The 16,089-nt window shown below is 41.7% G+C and overlaps 1 protein-coding gene and 1 pseudogene across 1 annotated transcript; one reads left to right on the top strand and one right to left on the bottom strand.

Moving 5' to 3' along the window:
* Nucleotides 1–3,311: 3,311 nt before the first annotated feature.
* On the bottom strand, nucleotides 3,312–6,341 carry LOC100693662 (solute carrier family 2, facilitated glucose transporter member 11 pseudogene; annotated as a pseudogene).
* A 57-nt stretch (nucleotides 6,342–6,398) lies between these two features.
* Nucleotides 6,399–13,771, top strand: LOC100693928 (RNA-binding protein with serine-rich domain 1). The gene is made up of 7 exons (XM_005447987.4): nucleotides 6,399–6,500; nucleotides 8,373–8,519; nucleotides 8,684–8,866; nucleotides 9,080–9,182; nucleotides 12,704–12,857; nucleotides 12,944–13,085; nucleotides 13,270–13,771. Coding segments are annotated over exons 1-7 (831 nt in total). The 5' UTR covers nucleotides 6,399–6,498; the 3' UTR covers nucleotides 13,370–13,771.
* The last annotated feature ends 2,318 nt before the right edge of the window (nucleotides 13,772–16,089 follow it).

The following is a 16,089-nucleotide window of genomic DNA, read 5'->3' as shown; positions in this document are numbered from 1 at the left end:
GCAAACAAATGGAGCGAGCTGAAAGACACTCTGGCCCTCATTGTTGCTCACATTTGCAAAGTGCTTCACTAAACCCGCTCAAAAGCCCCACCAAAGATGCCACTGGGTAGAGATCAAAGCAAAGACGGGTGTACTCTGAATACATGAAAGTCATGTTCACCCTGTTCCTGGTCCATTTATAAACCTCAGATCAAGCTGCCTGTCGCGTGTGACATGTCGAGATCATGGAAAAACCATTCATCCACTTAAGAAATGGACTTGGCGAATATCATACTGCTTACAAGCTGTTTTCTAAAGTTGAGAGGTTTTGCAAGTCAGTAAAGCTTTTCAGTAAAGAATATATTAAATGTAGAAAATGTTGAGATGTGTAGACTCATTTTAAATTTGTTGCCAAGAACAGAGTCATGTTTACCTCTGTGGTGCGTGACCTTGTCTTTCATCAACACTTTGTGAGCTCATGTGACAAACTGCTTGGATTACTTTGTAAATGAGTTGTGTTTTAGCAGTTCAGGACATCCTTTGTCCTTTGGCAGGGCAGTTTGGCACCTGCAGTCTTTTACAGGTGAACTATGTATAATGATATTTGTCCTCAATTATTGTCCCAGTCCTGAAGAAGCCTGCTGCTGAAACCTTTAGTGATTTCAGAGATGTTGCTCTCACTCGCATTGTTACCAAATGTCTTGAGAAAATAATATTCCGCCTTGTTAAAAGTTAGCCTCCCTCTTACCTTTGACCCTGACAAATTTGCTCACAGGGCAAAAAGGTCCACAGAGGCTGCTTTTCCATGATTACAGCTCTCGTTGAGTATATCCTCATCCTGGATATACTCAACAGGAAATTGTGTCAGCTGTGCCTCTCCTTCCACCTGTCCACCTGAAAAATTTGCTTATGAACTGTTCTCAGGATGTCAGGGTGGGCCTCTACCTCTCCTCCACCTTCTCACTCAGCAGTGGCGTCCCACGAGGTTATGTGCAGAGCTCATTGCTTTACTCACATTACACACATGACGTGCATACATACGTCCTCCCACACTTCCAGTTTCATAATAAAGTTTGCAGATGACACTACAGTGGTGGACCTCATCTCAGGTGATACATACCACAACAAGGTCATAAAACTGGCTAATTTGCGTTGCAAACAACCTCACAAATAAAGACAAAGAAAACAAAAGAAGTGATCCTGGACTCCAGGAAGTGCAGACCTGACCACTCTCCCATTTTCAATAATGGAGACTGTGTGGAAATAGTCCACAGCTTTAAATTCCTGGGTTGCCACATATCTGATAACCTGTCCCAGTCGGTTCAGACCACTGCTACTATACAAAAGTCACAGCAACATCGGCACTTCCTGCAACTCCTAAAAAAAGAACAACCCGTGTGTGAAGTTGCTGATTACTTTTCACCACTGTGCGACACAGTGCATTTTTTCACTGTCTCCCTGTGTAGTATTCAGGCTGTTCAGTAGCTGATCAAAAAAGCCCTACAGAGGATCATAAATTCAGCGCAAAGGATCATCAGCTGCCCTCTTCCCTCACTCGAGGACATTGCTGTCATCTGCTACCTCTCCAGAGAACATCATAATGTCTATTTCTCGCCCCAGTCATCATCTTTTTGACCTTTTGCCCTCAAGGAAGCGGTATAGGTCAATTAAAACGTGCAGAAACCGATCCAGACCTCAGTGTTCTTTACAGCTTATGGCCATTATGTGTGCAATATTGTGTCAGTCAGTGTAGCACTTGACCTTGGACTTGCACTCACAGTATCTTAACTCACCCTGCCCTGGTCTGTTTTCTTGATGTTGTGTTGTTTAGGACTGGTGTATGTACTGAAATTTCAATCTATCACTGTATGTAATGACAATAACATTCTATCGTATACAATCAGCTGCCACTTTATGTAGGTACACCTCAATAGTACTGGGTTAGCGCCTTTTGCTCTCAGAGCGGTCTTAATTCTTCATTACACAACACAGCCATCCTGAACTGCTGATGCAAGACAGGATGGATCTATGCTTTCATGTTGTTTATGCCAAATTCTGACCCTACCTGTACCTATGTTACAGCAGAAATCAGGACTCATCAGACCACACTTCCAACAGACACATTTCCAATCTTCTTTGTCCATTTTTTATTTATTTATTAACCTTTATTTATCTCATTGTGATTTAACTCTTATTTCCATGAGAGACCTGGCCAGGACCTCACACAAGGTCTCTCTTGGTCTGCCTGTGTGAATGTAGCCTCACTTTTCATTCTCTTAGCCCACAGATGGGCTACTCACCCGGTGTGGTCTTCTGCTGCTGTATCCCATCTGCTTAAAAGCTTGGCATGCTGTGCATTCAGAGATGCTCGCATACCTTATTTGAAATGAGAGGTTTGAGTTACTGTTGCCTTATCAGCTCAAAGCAATCCAGCCATTCTGTTTAAGTCTATTATTTTAAAAAAGAAAAACTCATTTGTTTAACATAATGCGACTAATCGTCCCACCTATCTCCAACAAAATTTAACATCTTTTGGATCGTCCCTTCCCCAGGAACTCAGCGAAATCATAATTGGAAAAATGGCAGACGCAGTAAATGTCAGTCATTCTGTCTCTTGGTAAGTATTATGAGTGCCTTAGCACTTTACTCTATAGTATGTGAAACCGCTGAGGTTCTTCTAGCCTGAGGCCTGTTAAACACTCACAGAATCCCTGAAATCATTAGCCATCTCCCAAAGCACAGCAGTGCGTTCACAGATTAACTGCTTCTGAGGAGTACGCTGGAGAGCGCTTCTGTATTTGTCCAGTCCTTCTTTAAGGACTCATCTCTCAGTGCTGGCTGGGCTTGCTGGCAGAAAACCTCTTATGTTTTGCTTTTATATCTGAACTTTCTACCTCTTTAACACAAAGTCACTTTTAGCTGTGTAGTTTGCTTCACTGGAAAAGGTAAACTGATTCTGTAGACTGAACTGAACACCACAGAGAGAAGAAATACCCGTTAGCTGTCGGGGTTATAAAAACATTCTTCCTTGCACTCACGAATCCTACTTGACACTGGATGCACTTAAATATAAATGGACTTTTCCTGTCAGTTGGATGGTGTAATAAAGACAAATGAAAATGCACACCTTTCCCCAATGGAGAGTGAGATGTTCTCACCCAGCTCTTGTTTCCATAAATAAACAGCGTTATGCCATCCACTTTAATAAGAGTGGGCAGAAGTACTTGGATTAAAGTGCACAGGAGTGAAGGGAGCCAAAGTTAGGTGATTAAACGTAATTTAAAAAGCAAGCAGAATAAATCTCACTAACCAAATCACAAACATGACGAGGATGCGGGTCACCACTTTTTTCCTTTATTTTGTTGTACATACAGTTGTATTTTGATTTGAATAAATAGTAATAATATTTTTAGGTAGAGAAAAGTGCGACAGTGTCATTCAGTAAGTGCGCAGCACATGCTACACGTTACAACAGTGCAAGAACAGACCTGATGTCTGCATTTAGGATTCATTCCAGCACACGATCAAGCAACGCAGGGTGATTAAAGAACATACAGACGCTGCGACAGATGGTTCGCAGAAGGCTCAGAAGGGCTGCATTGAGTTTAAAAGCTGGTGAATTTAAAAGTGTTAACCTTGACTGTGTGATTCATTTTCATGACGCGCTGCTTTATTTATCACAGCACAAACTGTGGCAGACACAATGGCTACATCTACTGGCCATTCTGCAGAGCTACACTCATGTAGTTGAAGCCCTGGTGCACACAAAAGTCTGGAGGGGACTAACTAATATAGTTAAATTCTAGATGCAGTCCAGTTGCTGCATAAACATAACTGACAGAAAGACAGAAAAAAAACAGAATTACACACACAGTCTGCGTTCCCAGAAAGGTCGTCAAATAGGAAAACAAACACACATGCATGGTTCACTGAGCTGGATAGATTAAAAAAAAAACAGCATCAGATTGCACAATAAACATGAACTGTTATCTAGCAGCTCACAAGTGTTGAACTAGAGAAGGTAATCCCTGCAACACATGCTGTTCAAATGATTGCCCAAACTACTGCAAACACATGCCAGTTTTTGGCAGGAGCTTGAGAGATTTCTGCATAAATATGAGTGAGGACGACTTCTTTGGCATAGGAACCATACAAAAGGGTTCAGCACCATCACTCTCAATGACGATCTAAAAGACATTTTAGAAGCTTTATATAGGTTTGCAATACATAAACACAAAATGTGTGTTGAGTAGGATTAGGCCTAGACCAAATTGTAAATTAAGAAGAGATTTGAACAGTCAATATTAACGGGATCACATCTCATAAATAACACACAGGATTTAATCTGCACAGAAGTCAATTAAAACCTGAAGATAAGCTCAAAAGGCACGGCTTGTTATAGTCCCACAGGTCAAATTTCATTCAGCAGCTTTATGGCCAAGGTCAGGATCATGCGTCGAGGGGGTAAATGAGCAGGCTTTACCCAATTGGTAAAGATCCTTCAGGGGATCGTGCCCTGTCATCACGTCTGGAACTTCATTCATTTTCCCTTGGTTCTTCTTATCAAACGCTGCTGTAATCTGAGCCAGCGTCTTGCCCTTTGTCTCTGGCAAGGTGAGCCCCAGAAACACAGCAGATACCAAACACACGCAGAGGAAAGGCAGAAAGCAGAAGTTTCCCAGGCCGTTGACGATGAAAGGTAACAGCATTCCCATTAGGAACAGGCTAATCCACATTAGAGAGCCAGCGATCATGTAGGCCGCTGGACGAGCCGTCTGGTCAAAGAGCTCAGCTGGTAAGATCCCTGTCACTCCGGCTGGGCCCAGGCCAAAGCTGAGGATGTAAGAGAAAACGCACACCATGCTGAGGTAAGCCATCCCCGTCACTTTGCGGCTCTGGAGTGAAAGAGCTACAGTAAAAACTATAGACCAACAAGACATGAGACTGTAACCCCCGATGAGAAGGTACCGGCGGCCCACGCGTTCAATCAGGAGGTTACTCAAAATGGAAGCTGTCAGCTCAGATGCCCCCGTCCCAATGGTGATGTACTGAATTTTCTCTGGTGGGATTCCTGCTTCCTGAAAGATGTAGGAAGCATAGAAGTAGATGGAGTCATTTCCACAGAGCATCATGGCGCTGCTGGCGGCCATGACTGTTTTGAGTTGTGATCGTAAATTACGATCCTTAAATAGGGACCAAGGCGTCTTAGCAGAAGATGTAGATCCAGAATTTATGGCTGCGGACATTTGCTGCTCCTGAAGCAGCTCCTCCATCTCCAAAACGGGAGCCTCCCCACCGCGGAGTCTCCCAAGAGCCTGGAGACATGCTTCCCTGTCTCCCCTGTCGATGAGTAGGTACCTGGGGCTTTCGGGGAACCAGGGAAGGGTAAGGAGCTGGACCAGTGCTGGCAAAGCATTACTAGCCAGTAAGTAGGGCCAAAGAGGCTCACTACCCAAAACCTCAGTTAGTCCCACAACCTGACCCAAAAAGATCCCGAATGCGGTAAAGACGGCAGAGGAAAACGCCACAGCACCTCTGAGGTGTTTGGGGGCACTCTCTCCAAAATACATAGGCTGGACGTTCATGCTGACACCTGAGTTCATCCCCACCAGAAAACGAGCAATGATGATCATCTCAAATGACTTTGCCACCCGGCATGTTAGCACCAGCACAGTAGCAGCAAACATGAAGGAATTGTTCAAAAGCAGAGACTTTTTCCTCCCAAAGCGTACTGACATAGGGCCTGCCAGCAGGGCCCCAAGGAGGCCACCAAGAGAAAAGGCTGACACTATCAGGGTCCACACCAGGGTCACCTCAGGGATATCCAAGCCTGTACCCCAGCGCTCCATGTAGGTGTCATTAATAAACTTTTGGATGTAGCTGGTAGGAGCGTTGATGATGGAGATGTTGTAGCCGTACTGAAAGGTTCCTCCAATGGCAGCACAGAGCACAGTCAGTCCAAGAGTCACCCCATTGAATGAAGGTTTCCTGGTTTCTTCTGGTACGTTATCTGCGGACTTCATCTCAAAGCAGGCTCTTTAAGTGGCAGAGGAAACGTGTCCCCTTCGGTTAGTTGTTCAATCAGTCCAAACCCTTTATGTAGCTTAGAGAGGCGTTTTTCACTCATATGAGACTACGGTTGATCTCTAATGCGGTTCAAATGAAAGGCAATGTGATTCTTCAGTTAAAGCCGGTGTTATATAAATGTGCGCCTTTTTCCTGAGTTAAACCTTTCAGGCAACGTCCTACCCGCAAGAGTAATGCTGCAGTGATCCTTCCCCAATCAAATTTAGAGTTAAAGTTTAAATTTTAACTCACATTACAGAAAGTGTTTAAAACATTAATGAAAAGAAGTGAAACAAGTATTATTCCGAAAAATAAATCCTGCCAGCCTAAATTTAGGGAATTAAATTGATAAACGTGAACGGATGTTTCTGCCTGTGCGAGGCGCGTACAGTGTACTGATTGGTTCAAACTGATCACGTCATTTTTCTGCGATTACTACTGTCGCGAGGAAAAATGTAAGTGAACGTTGTCGTTTTTATTTGTTGCTCTTTTATATTTGGCTGCAATATATAAATTGCCAGGCACTACGCGAAAGTGTTAATAAGTGCACTGCTTTTAGTTTTACACGAAATTGTTAATACGCAAACACGAAAAGCAGCCTTATTATTTATTTATTTACCCAAAGGTAAGCTAGCTAACTTTTGAGCTAGCTTGATTTTGTTTTGCATTTACTATGAGTAGATAAACTGTGGACACTCAGCATTTGTCCTCATTCTTAAAAATGCATATGTCGCAATCACAGAAATGTTTTGCAGAACTGCTCAAAGAACAAATAGCTTTGCTTTCATTGGCATGCGAATCTCCTACAGAATAATGAACACAAAAGCAAGTTCATTTTCTCCCCCCTAACACAGAACTATAGCATCTATTTGACAAATCGACTAAAGCAATTTGTAGCTCGTGGTAAAAGAGTAAAAAATTATGTTTCCATAAACAAGCGGTCTTACTTGCATCAGTGTTGGAAAAAGTGACGAGGCAGATCCGTTTGCACAGCGACGGAAAGACGTTACTTTAGCATCCGTGTAGTTACATCAGTGAAATATTATTTAATTGAGAATATGAGAATAAAGATCCTTTTCCCTCATATACCTCAGGGTGTTAGTTACCTTTACCAACTGGGATGTGATCAATATCAGGCAAGGAGTTAAAATGGAGAAATAACGAAGGTATTCAACATAGTCTGACTAAATCAGAATCTCATTCTCCAGTGAGCATAAAAGGTAAGCCATAAGCTTCGGAATTGTAATTTAATAATTAAAGCAATGATGAAGGGAAAAATCCAGAAAAAGTATCGGTAATATAGGTAATCAACATTTAAGTTCAAAAAGCTAGACGATGACAATATAATTAAGTAAAAATTTAAAGAACTTTGTTTGCAGAGGATGGATTAAGATAATATTATGAACAGCCACTAGTAACCGTACTGCCAAAATACTGTAAATTTCAACAGTGACTATGAATATAATGTATGTGTGCAAAAACACAGAAAGATGAAGAAAATTTGCAGGTCCAAAGTATAATATAATATACTTCAGTGCAGCATATTTTGAAGCCACCTAACAGTTCTACCAGTGTTTGTTTAAAGTCAAAAACTGCCTGTCCAATAAAACAAAGAAAAAAGTACAATTAAACAGTATTTTTTGGAAAAAGTTTATTATTAATTTTCACAGTGTCATGGAGGGTAATCTAATAATTAAATAATAAAATGGTATTTTCTCATTTCAAGTAAAACAAGGTTTGCCTTCAAAAAATAATAAAAAGGTGTACTTTGAGTTTCCCTTTTCTTCTTTTCTTGAATTACATTTCACATATAAACCAGCTCAGCTTCAAGCCTCTTTTACTCCATTTTTGTTTTTCTGACTTAAGCACGTTTTATACTTTCCAAGTCCGCTTGGGTCCCACTGATGTACATTTTTGGAGGGGTAGTGCAGATTTTAAATAACCTTACCAAAATTATAAGAAAAGTTGTGCAGACTAAAATAGAAATGTTCCTTCAAAATCTAGTAAGAGGTCTGGGTCCATAAAGGCTTGTAATGTTATGGGGATGGAGCTGGACTCCCTTAAGGTGGTGTCAGAGAGGCAGATGTTGTCAAAGATGAGGACAATGCTGGACAATACAGCCCATCCACTCTATGACAGGAGCACGTTCAGTGAGAGACTGAAATAACCCAAATGCACCACTTAATAACACAGGAAATCATTCCTGCCTGTCAGTTTGCATGGTTTAATGTATGCAAATGATAGTCTATTTTTGCACAGTGCAAAGGTGTTGGTGATGTCTGGCACCTTAAATCTTAGATCTTTTTGGTTGTGTTCTCCTTTAACAGGGCGCCTTCTCCAACAAAAAGGAAGGATGACGACAAGAGCAAACAGCGCACCAAGGACAAGTCAGGAGCCACTAAAGAGGGAGCTGACAAAAGCCGGGGCCGAGACAAGAACCGCACCCGACGCAGCGCTTCTAGCAGGAGCAGCAGGTCAGATCACTAACCACCTGTTCCCCGCTGGTTTGAATGAGAGTTAGCTCATTTTAATTAAAGCTTTGGTACCAAACCCTTCTGTTGCTCCCCTCAGCAGATCATCCCATTTTTAGAAAATTAATAAATAAATAAATAAAAAATTATCATAATGTTCTCTTTAGGTCAAGCTCCAGCTCCAGCAGCAGCAGCTCAGGTTCCAGCTCTGGCTCCTCCAGCGGCTCAAGCTCCTCCGCCTCCAGCCACTCTGGCTCCTCCAGCTCCCGCTCTTCTTCCTCCTCGTCTTCATCATCCTCACCAAGCCCCAGCCGCCAACGCCACAACAACAGACGACGCTCGCGCTCAAAGTATGGAAGCATTTACTTGGGAGCACTCAAAAAACTGAATGTAGTAAGAGATTAGCAAGAGGTTGTGCATTGCCTGTTCAGGGAGTAATCCTCAGTGAGTCTTGGTTCTGGTGAGGGTTTTACAAAAAGAACTTAAATGTACTTTAAGAGTTTTCATATGAGACGCTGTCATTAACAGCTCACATGTTAAATTAAAGTCAGATGTGGTTTTAGGTCAAAATCACCAAAGAAGGAAGGCAGGGATCGACGACGCAGGAGTCCCACACCCAAACCGACCAAGGTCTTCCTGGGTCGGCTGACCAGAAACGTCATCAAGGTACACTCTTAACTATATTTCACTGTTACCCGGAAAAAGAAGGTGGAGGCATCAACTACCAATGCTACAGATGGAGGTCACAAATGAGCAAACTGGTTTCAGAATGGTTTTACAAATGATGACATCCTTGTGTTACCAGTTGAATCACATGGTGCTATTATTAGCATTAACAGGAATTTTTTCATGTTTACTATACATATGCCTGATTTTGAGTGCACCTGTGACTGCACCATTTGTTTCTGGGTAACTAGGAAATGACGTCATTCACAGAGCTTCCTGATTGGCAGAGCTAACTTGAAATTTCAACTAAAGTAAAAATTTAGTTATGGATGACCCCCCCCCCAAGTGGTGGAAACAAGCTTCCATACTCTTGTATTTAAGTCTTAAAGACAGAGAATCTGTGTGTTGTATACAAGGAGTGTGCAAGTGGACAACCATAAAGCCAGTATTTATTTTTACTTTTGCTTGGCAGCAAAGATTTTCTTTCACATCTGATTTCTGTTGATACGTGCGTTATGATAGATCCTGAAGGACTTTAGGTCACTGCAGCCAACAGAATAACAAGTAATAAACATACTGCTTAGTCACAGCTTTAAACTGTGAGCAGAGTTTATTTTCACAGGTCTTAAAAAGTTTTGTGTTTGCTCAAAAAATGTTTCTTTACAGTTTGTTTTGAAACTTTTTGTTGATCCCAACGAAGAAGAGGATCGTAGGGATGGTGGAGAGTGCTCACAGGGGAGTGATTAAGCCTTTGTTTTGGAGTTTGAGTCAGCAGCATTAAAATCTTTAGTAAACACTGTTAGCTACAAGCACAGTGGCCACATTTCAGTTTGAGAGAAAACTTTAGATCATTTGTAGTTGATTGTAAAGCAAATCTTTGTAGTTGCTTAAAATAATGTAGGCTGTCATGAAATGCTTTGCATTTCTATTATGAATGTAATACTTTTACCGGTACACTCACGAAACAAGCATGGAGATACTGATTTAAGCCTCTTAAGGCTGTAATGTGGCTACAAAGAACTGATAAGGTGTTAAGGACTGCAAGAAGGTATTTCTTACTCTAGTAATTATTAGCAGCCTTTCATTCCCTCAAATCCTGTTTGTTTTCTGACTCAGTACAGAAACTTGCTCAGTCTTTTCTGGATAATTCTGTGTTCCAGAATTTTTAATACACTCATGCAGCACTTCGTTAGTATGAGACTGAGAGAGGGAGATGATTAATGCTGCAGATGATTCAGAGCGTGGCAGGTGCCCGCTACACTGCTAATTGCAGAACAGTGGAGCTGTGAACCTCTGGGGGGGCGGGGGTCCTTGATGCTTTAATTCATTGATTTCCCACTTGATAAAAAAATAATCATTAAAATATATATTCAGGCTTACATTCTAATATATACTAATTTTCTAAATGGCATTCTATAATATCTAATAACTGTGTGTGTGTGTGTGTGTGTGTGTGTGTGTGTAACCACATGTATAGACTTTTGGTTGATGGTGCTTAGAATGCCCAGTTACACAGAAATGACCCCTAGAATGAACCCAGCTCTCATTCGAATTCAGGTTCAGATTTCTTTACTGTCATTCTGTCAATACATCACAGATGCACTGCTGAACAAAATTGTGATCACAGAAAAACAAAAATCAGAGGTTGGGTCAAAGCTAAGGTAGAAGGGAGACCAGTCTGTGGCAGGGGTGACTTCTGTCCCTCGTGATCATTTTGCCCTTGACAGGTGGCGTTGTTGGACCAGGCTCCCAACAGGTGGCAATGAGACCCCATTAATCTCAGCTGCCATCGCCACTCTCCCCAGTGGCTTTCTGTTTGAGGCACTGCTGCTCTCATGCCACAGTGTTGATACTGCGTGTTGGTACACTCTGTGTGGTGGCTCTGTAGGAAGTGGTGAGGATAAATGGGTTAAGGAGATGTGCAGGGGTCACACGAACCCCCATGAATATTATATGTGGCACAGTTTCCACACCAGTGCTGATGATATAGATCGGGCTGCGTATAGTCAAATACCAGCTCTTTGGGGGGGTTTCACTTTCAGAATCAGATTGTTGTTGCTGCAGAAAATTTCACCTCCTTGTAGTCCTTGTTATTATTTTCCTTGTTAAGACTTTGATGAGATGTTGAATTTACAAAGTAGCTCCTGAGATCATGCAGTGTTGTGGCTGTGAGGTGGTCCTGGAGTCTGTAATACATTTGGTACCCTGTCCCAGTCTAGTTGTATCTCATGGTCCTGAAATTGGTTCTATAATTTGGGTTTTTGTGTCTAAGGGCCTTTTTTGCCACTCTGATTTTCTTATAAAGGTTGGCTCTTGTAATTCTGAGGGCTGCTTAATCTCCATTAAAAGCAGAGTTTCTGTCATAAGGTTCTCACTCGCCCTGATATTGATACTTTCTTTTCCCATGCAACCTCAGCCACAACTGGTCATGACAGATGGCTGTGATCCTGGATCTGAGCTCTGAGGTTTCTTCCTGTTAAATGTTTTTTTTTCTTCCCATTGTCACCAAGTGCTTGCTTATAGGGTTTGATTGTTGATGTTTTTCTCTGTATTACTGTAGTGTCTTTACCTTACAGTATAAAGCACATCCAGGTGACTGTTGTTGTGATTTGGTGGCGTATGAATAAAATTGAATTGAAATTTTAGATCTAGCCACATAGAGCCTCAGCATGCTCCTCAGTGTCTGTGTCCTGGGCTGTGATGACAGCCCCTCGAAACACTGATCAGTCTGTGCAAATTCTGCAGTGCTACTCTGACTGGCCAGCTTCAAGATGGCCGTAGTTCTGATGAGAGGTCTGTATGCTGGAATTAACATGACAGAGACGTAGTCTGATGAGATGATGGTAGGGGCGGAGGACTGAATGCTTTGAATGCTGCTGTTATGTTTGAATAAACACAAGTAGTCATGTATGATCGACCCTCTAGCTACAAAATCCACATGTTGGAAAAAGTGGCGGAGAACTTTATTCAAAACCATTTGTTGGTTGTTTTGTGTCATTCATGTAGTGATACCAAGTATTCACCGTCACCTTTGTGTCTGTGTAACCATGGATGTAAAGAGCAGTGATGGAAACTACTGAGATTTTGCTGAACGGCCAGCATTTAACGGCCAAGTCCTCAGTGTGTGGAGAACAATGTGATAGGCCCTGTTTGTGTCCATGCACCATCTGTTGTTGATGTGGATACATACTCCACCACCACAAGGAATGCTGCTTCTGTGTGACGTTTTCCTCACTAAGCCTTGTCTGTGCAGTCGTCGGGCTCCTCAAACTGTAAATGAGCTAAGATTTCAAGTTCAAGCAGAATGATGAATGAAGTGACAACCGGGAAACCACAAATGGATCAAAAATCAAAAGAGGGCTCGCCAAAGACTTAATCCAGAGATGGGCAAGCAGTGGTCACATGATCAGGCTAAAAGAATCAGTTCCACCAGGAAGAACAAATTCTTTTTAGTTTAGAAAGTGAAAGTTACTCACAATAAAAACAGCAAGTATCCCAAAGGTTTTCTGTGTCTTTCAAAGGAGCACATCCAGGAGATTTTCTCCACATATGGCAAGATCAAGATGATTGAAATGCCCATGAACCGCATGCACCCTCATCTGTCCAAGGGGTACGCCTATGTGGAGTACGAGACCTCCGAAGAGGCAGAGAAGGCTCTGAAGCACATGGATGGAGGTAGGAAGTACTGAAGAGATCATTTCAGAGCCACGTTCTGAGTCATGTGCTTAAAGTGGATCAACTCTCATGCTTATGTCTTTCAGGTCAGATTGACGGTCAGGAAATCACTGTCACAGCTGTGCTGACTCCCACAGTGCGCCCCCCTCCTCGCAGGCTTTCCCCTCCCCGGAGGATGCCTCCTCCGCCCCCAATGTGGCGCCGCACTCCACCTCGTATGAGGAGAAGGTAATGAGCAAATGATAATCACCCACAGTGGAGAGGGAGGAGGAGAGAGGAAACACTAATGTTGATTTTACCACAACTGGAAACTCTAAATTCCAACACACTCTGTTTTAACTCTGTGTTTCTGATCATTTACTTTTTACCTCTTCTGTTACTTATGTTCTTTCTCTTACTTTTCTTTTTCTAGGTCTCGGTCTCCACGCCGACGGTCTCCAGTGAGGCGCAGGTCTCGATCGCCTGGCCGCCGCCGCCACCGGTCGCGATCAAGTTCCAACTCCTCGCGCTAGCGATCATGAAACCTGTCCTCTCCCTCGCCTCCTCTGGATTTATTCTTTTGTTTTGTCCTTTTGATCAGAGCAACAAAAAATGTGAAAGAAAAATGTTTTTGTGTTGTTACCTTGTTAAGTGACGAATGCAGGAGCACCAAAGTCTTTACCATTTTACCCAGTAAAGAAATTCAGGTGGTGTTTTATGATAATAAGACGTAAGAATTATGTTGGGCTTTAAATGCTTCATTTTTATTACATTGAAACGTTTTCGTTATTTTCTAATATTTTTGTTGTGTTCATGTATTTGAAAAGAATAGAAACACAAAACTGTAAATGAGCCTAAAAGGCAAATCTTCATGTGTCCCCAGTAAAAAAAAAAGGCTGTGAGATCAGAATAAAAAAAAAACGCTTGTATGTTTCTGAAACGTCCGTCCTTGAGACTAAAACAGTTTCCTTCTGCTGCCTGTCACTTATTTCTGTTGTCAGTTATGGTGTTGGGTAGTTGCTCAATCATATGGCAGTGAATAGCCATCATTGTCATTGCATAGCTTAGATAATCACACTAATCTGTATAGCTATCATATGACCTATCCACAATATTACCGTCTTGTAATTCTGCCACGACCTTAGAATGAATGACTCAGTGATCGTTACTAGATGGGTTGCTCTTGTTGGCTCTACCCTGAATGCGATAATAAAAGCAGCTTTATTCTTCAGCTTTATCAGATAGATCAGTGAAGAAACAACAGGAAAGCGAGGGCAGAGAGAAAAGGGGGAAGACATTCGGCAAAGGGCCGCAGGTTGGACTCAAACCCGGGCCGGCTGCTCTCAGCCATATGACATGGCACCCGTTCAACAAACTGAGCTAAACCAGCACCCATAAAATCAGTACTTAATTATAGTTCCAAATGAGTTGAAGACATAATTCAGACATGACAGAGACCTGTGGGCTTCCTGTTTTTGTCTGAATTCTGATAAAACTTTGTAGGGGCGTAGTGAGGGGTCAGAGTGTTAACTAAATTATATAATGACTAAATGTTAGTTTGACTAGGTCTTCAAGGTGAACTCAATGATTTATTGGTTGAAAAATGAGAAAGAGGCTTATAACTGATAAACTACGAGTCTTACAAGTGAGGTAAGTATTGTCAACATTTAAAGATTTAAAATATGTCATATTTGACCTCTGACCTCTCCTTCAATAGATGGATTTGAAGGTCAAAGTACTAATAATGCTGTATAGAGTTATTCAAAGCTGTTTCTTTCTGCCATTGTTTGCATTGACAAGATAAAACTATATATGGAGTGATATATGGGGATTCTAAATATCACATCATAACTTAGTTCAAAATCAGTTCCTTCTATCATCATCCTTACTCCCTCAATCCAGAGACTCATTTAGCATCGATATCAGTCATCCAGGTGGTTGGAAGATGACTTGGGAGCTGCGTCAGAAGAATGGACAAATGTCTCACTAACAGTCACAGTAGTGGATGTTTTACTGTCACAACCAGAGCCAAAGACCACAGCCGAAATCACGCTGGATGCAAACACAACAAACACATCCACACTGCAAAACCTTTCTAACCCTCAGGTTAAAAAAAATCCAGATATAATGAATGACCCTGACATTATGTAAGTTTGCCAGTACTGACAGTTTACGTCATTATTATAGGTACAATCTGTGGGTTAGTGAATTCCCTTCCCTCTTCTGGTTATATTTTGGGTAAGAATAAGAAGGCTGTTTTCTCCTACTGTAAATTTCCTTTGCTTAGAACTCGTACATTTAATCTGCCACTCTGGCATAAAGGGCTATAATGGACAGTGGACTGAATATTAAAAATGCCATGTCATGCAATAGCCCTGTAGCGAGTAGGTCACTGGTTACGATCATACTGTAAATCTTTAATTGAGGCTGTCAGAAGCTGGGATGGGACTGACTCACTGTAACGGCAGGTGGGTTTTTTTCGCCTCGCTTTGTAATGTTGCATCATATTTTATGACATCGTAAATGTAGATTGTGAGTAAATATTCAGCTCAGAATGCTTTTTTGCAACCAGAGGAGCCACCTGCTGCTGGCCTTTAGAAAGTTACATCTCCTATACATATAAAAATGACTGAGACTATGGCTCTAACATCATCAGATCAGATGAATAATAATCATCAATCAAGTCTAGCTTTTTTAACATGCTACTGACAAGACTGTATCATTGTGTTTCAAGGAAACCAAGCAACTTATAGTGACATGGAGACCTCTTTTATAAAGGAAACATACTGGCCAAACTATTGCATAACCACACTGAAGTACAGCTGTGTTCCTCTTTCTTCAAAAAGGTCTAATTTATACCACAATATCACATTGTGTTCCATTATATTCAGCATTTTGTTTTTTTCCTTACTAAAATAAATATGTTTGCCTGTTAACCGATGCAGAAAAGGTGCCAGCTCTTCCAATACTCAGTAAGACGTTCACCCATGCTTTCACTGGTAAATAAAAGCATGCCCTGTGATAAATGGTCCGCTCCACACATTTTTACTTCTTGTGATTATACGCATATGATCTGGTGTCAAATATTTGTATTATTTAAAATGTGGGAGTATGACTTGCATTTGTTTAAGCACAGGTGTGCAGCTCATATGAGACTGTACCTTTTACATCCTCTTGTCTCGCTCAGTACAAACCTCCCTCTGCACTGAGCTGCAGAAATCTGCTGTTGTAACATGATTCAGCAGAAGGCATC

The sequence above is a fragment of the Oreochromis niloticus genome, linkage group LG8 (assembly GCF_001858045.2).
Source record: "Oreochromis niloticus isolate F11D_XX linkage group LG8, O_niloticus_UMD_NMBU, whole genome shotgun sequence".
Lineage (NCBI taxonomy): Eukaryota > Metazoa > Chordata > Actinopteri > Cichliformes > Cichlidae > Oreochromis > Oreochromis niloticus.
Note: the sequence above shows the minus strand (reverse complement) of the source record. Positions and strands in the feature narration are given on the sequence as shown.

Bases quoted from the DNA above. Each gene is read 5' to 3' on its own strand.
- LOC100693928 (XM_005447987.4), top strand. The intron at 8,520-8,683 runs GTCAGATCACTA...TGTTCTCTTTAG, and splicing joins GCTTCTAGCAGGAGCAGCAG to GTCAAGCTCCAGCTCCAGCA. The intron at 9,183-12,703 runs GTACACTCTTAA...TGTCTTTCAAAG, and splicing joins TGACCAGAAACGTCATCAAG to GAGCACATCCAGGAGATTTT.